We start from the raw sequence: 3,210 nt of genomic DNA, 5'->3' as shown, positions 1-3,210 counted from the left end.
GTTGAAAACTGATCCTAATTACAAACAACTGCAGTGCAGGCTGAGAGATGTTCATTTTATATTCTAGTGGTAACCAAAGTTACCAGATATGCCAGGCTGACATAAAATGATGTACAAGACCTTTTAAAAGTCTTGGTTTGGCTGAATGACACAGCCATAAAAACGTTTTTGAGTTTGAGTGCTTCACTCAGTGTAAACATCATACTTTAGTTTCAATGAGGAGCAGAAACTAGGTGATTGAAACAAAACATAAAGTACACACAATAGTTTCAAACAGAAGCAAGAGTTAGATGAGAGGATTCACTTTTGTAACAGTCTCGTTTCTATGCCAGCAGCTGGTTAGCCTAGCTTAGCATGAAGATTGGAAAGAGGGAAAACAGCTAGCCAAGGATATTCTGTGTTTGTACAGATTTTTTTAAAAAGAAAAAAAAAGTGACATAACGTGATAATTAGTGAACTTTAGAAGAGCCTGTAGGTGGAGCCAGGCTAGCTGGTTGTCCCAGTTTCTGGTCTTTTTGCAAAGCTAAGCTAAGCTAAGCTAAGCGACTGTAGGTTGTAGCTTCATATTTACAGTAGAGATTTAAGAGTGCTGTCAATCTTCTCATCTCACTCTCAGCGAGAAAATGACTAATATATCCAACTGTTACTTTCAGTAAAGAGTCAGATCAACATGACTAAGTTATCCTGGTACACGTCTGTACACACTTCTAAACTCATAAAAACTGCCAGACAGTAAATATTCTAACTGTGAGTAAGTCGATGAATGAATGAAAAAAAATGAATGAATGTGATGGTGACTTAGTTGCTTCGTGGAATGTTAAGGTGACGTTAATCTAAAGGTTCGTGGAAACCAGACCTGGTTTGTCTGTCTCTCTGATCCTGACTTTAGTCATTGTGGCACTCTTCATTTAAAATGATTTGTGTTACACAATTCAAATGTAATGTTTTTTTTATTAAATATGTACAAATCCATCTTAATATTCATATTCACAATGTTTTGACACACTGTGGAATATATTTTCAACATATAGCTTATAACACATTATGATAGTTGTAACATCTCAGTGTGACAGCACTGATGTCAGACTGTGATAAACAAACAAAAAAACACATCTAGATGCAATCTACTTATCTATTGCTTTAGTGAGATCTCAGTTAACTTAAAATAAGATGATGTGCAAATGTAGATACCAGCTCATGCACATGAATCATGGGTGGAAGGTGTTGTGTGCACCACATACACTTCCTGGCGTCTCTCACAGAAAGTCCCCAGCATTTTCATTACATAATCGCTTCATCTCTGGGAAGTCCTTTACTTTAGAGGACCACAACAGGTACAACCCCAAAACATGACTTCTCCAACTGAAAAGGAAGGCATGAATGTGTTGAACATTAGCCTACATGTTTTGGATGCTTTTAGTTAGAATCACCAGCAGTGGTCCCAATACAAGCAAACACAAACCACAGCTGCTCTCAGGTAGTCCAGCATTGGGCTCAGCTTCACAGTTCAGCTTCTACAAATATAATGTCCACAGTATCTATTTTCTTTACATCTTCACTGATTCTGATGTGGTGTCCATTAGAGCCCGGTACTTGTCGGACCTGAGGAAACGTGGATAAGAGTCCCTCTCCATTAGCCCGAAGACAATCCTCTGGGCATCGTCGAAACACACAGTGGTGGGCGCTTTAATGTTTCGCCTGATCAGGTCCCTGGTCTTGTGATCAATGTTGATCTGAAAGCAAAAGGACACACGATGAGGACCGATGAATACTTAACTATTAGCAGTATTGTGACAGTAACAGCTGTGAATCTGTCTGCGTTATAAAAACCTCCGTGTTTACCTCTCTCGGGGCCTCAACTTGAATGTAGCGTTTGTAGATCTTTTTGGCCCTGGATGACATCCTGAAGGAGGACTTGATCTTCTTATAGTCCTCACACACCAGCCAAAACTCAATGTTTTCATCACTGAACTCTGACTTCAAGAAAGCCTGGAATATCTGCATGCCACCTTAACAGGTAGGACAAATAAGCAGCAGTTAGCCAGTGTTGAGAAAGGATAACGAACGGATAACAACTATGAAACTTGACTTTGAGACTGTATTCATTAACTTACATTTGGATGATAGAAGTCCCTCGAGTGAGTGTGACCACTGGGACATCTCTTCAAAACAAAGCCTGCAAAATTAGGGTGTTCTGTCACTTCTACATGCAACAAGTATATCAACAGTTTTGATGTTTAGTTTCCAGTGCCGAGGTTGTCTTCACTTACCCTTCATTGTTGGCAGCTTGAGACGATCTACACTGCAGGCGAGACTTCAGGTTTCCTCCTCTGGTTAACCAAACAAACATTTATTTTACTGACATGTTAAAGTAAAAGATTGATCAGCAACGACATGAAATACTGTAGGATGTATCATGCATTGGTTCAAATAAAATATTTACCTGTATTTCCCCCTCTTCTTATTCTCAGTGTCCATGTTGAGGTGCTGCAGCTCCCTTGGTGGTGATGCGACTAGACTGGGCATGGCAACAGTGCTTTGTACATGTGAGACTGTGTGCTGAGCTGCTCTCAGAGAGTTGTGATAAGTCCAACTGTCAGTGTGTGAGGAACGCGCTCAGCCCCAACTTATATATGTAAAGCAGAAGTCTGAAATGAGTTTGGTGAGTAGCGTCACAACATCATTCTGCGCCAACCACAGAAAAAGAGGAAGTTAGGGATGACGCAAACATACACGCACTGCAGCTACAGCTGTATGTCTGTACTGTGCTCAAACCTGCATCATTACTTGTTTGGCTTAAAGTCTCGAGATGCAAATAGGGCAGTGGAAAATTCAACAGCAGATAAGCAAATGCTTTGGTCTCTGTTCTTGTCTGCTTTGAGAACCAATGCTAGACACCAATGTTTCAGGATTAGTGAACTAGATGCTGGAGTTGTTTCAGCCATCCCAGCATATCAGCAACAAGGGGGGTGGGGGTGGGGGGGGTCAGTGCTTGTGCACAAGACAAGGAAAAGAAACAGAGAAGAGGGGAGATGCGCAAAAGGGGGCAAAGGGAGTGAGAGGTGCTAAATCTGGCACACGCTAACAGATAGTGCCAATTAAATGATTCTACCTTTCTGTCTCTGCGTGACTGGGGGAGACTGCAGATGAGACACGATGCAGAGACCGGAGGGGAAGGCAAACGCATGGATGAAATTTCTATCAGTGGGG

The 3,210-nt window shown here is 41.3% G+C and overlaps 1 protein-coding gene across 1 annotated transcript; it reads right to left on the bottom strand.

Annotated features, from left to right (window-relative positions):
• Nucleotides 1–946: 946 nt before the first annotated feature.
• Nucleotides 947–2,616, bottom strand: LOC111228860 (regulator of G-protein signaling 13-like). Its single transcript, XM_022754958.1, has 5 exons — nucleotides 2,444–2,616; nucleotides 2,271–2,330; nucleotides 2,115–2,176; nucleotides 1,843–2,009; nucleotides 947–1,733 (listed from the first exon to the last, which is right to left on the bottom strand). Exons 1-5 carry the CDS (start codon nucleotides 2,524–2,526, stop codon nucleotides 1,548–1,550), a joined length of 558 nt encoding a protein of 185 aa, XP_022610679.1. The 5' UTR covers nucleotides 2,527–2,616; the 3' UTR covers nucleotides 947–1,547.
• Nucleotides 2,617–3,210: the final 594 nt, after the last annotated feature.

This window comes from Seriola dumerili, unplaced genomic scaffold, assembly GCF_002260705.1.
Source record: "Seriola dumerili isolate Sdu_G_001 unplaced genomic scaffold, Sdu_1.0 BDQW01000226.1, whole genome shotgun sequence".
In the NCBI taxonomy this organism is placed as follows: domain Eukaryota; kingdom Metazoa; phylum Chordata; class Actinopteri; order Carangiformes; family Carangidae; genus Seriola; species Seriola dumerili.
Note: the sequence above shows the minus strand (reverse complement) of the source record. Positions and strands in the feature narration are given on the sequence as shown.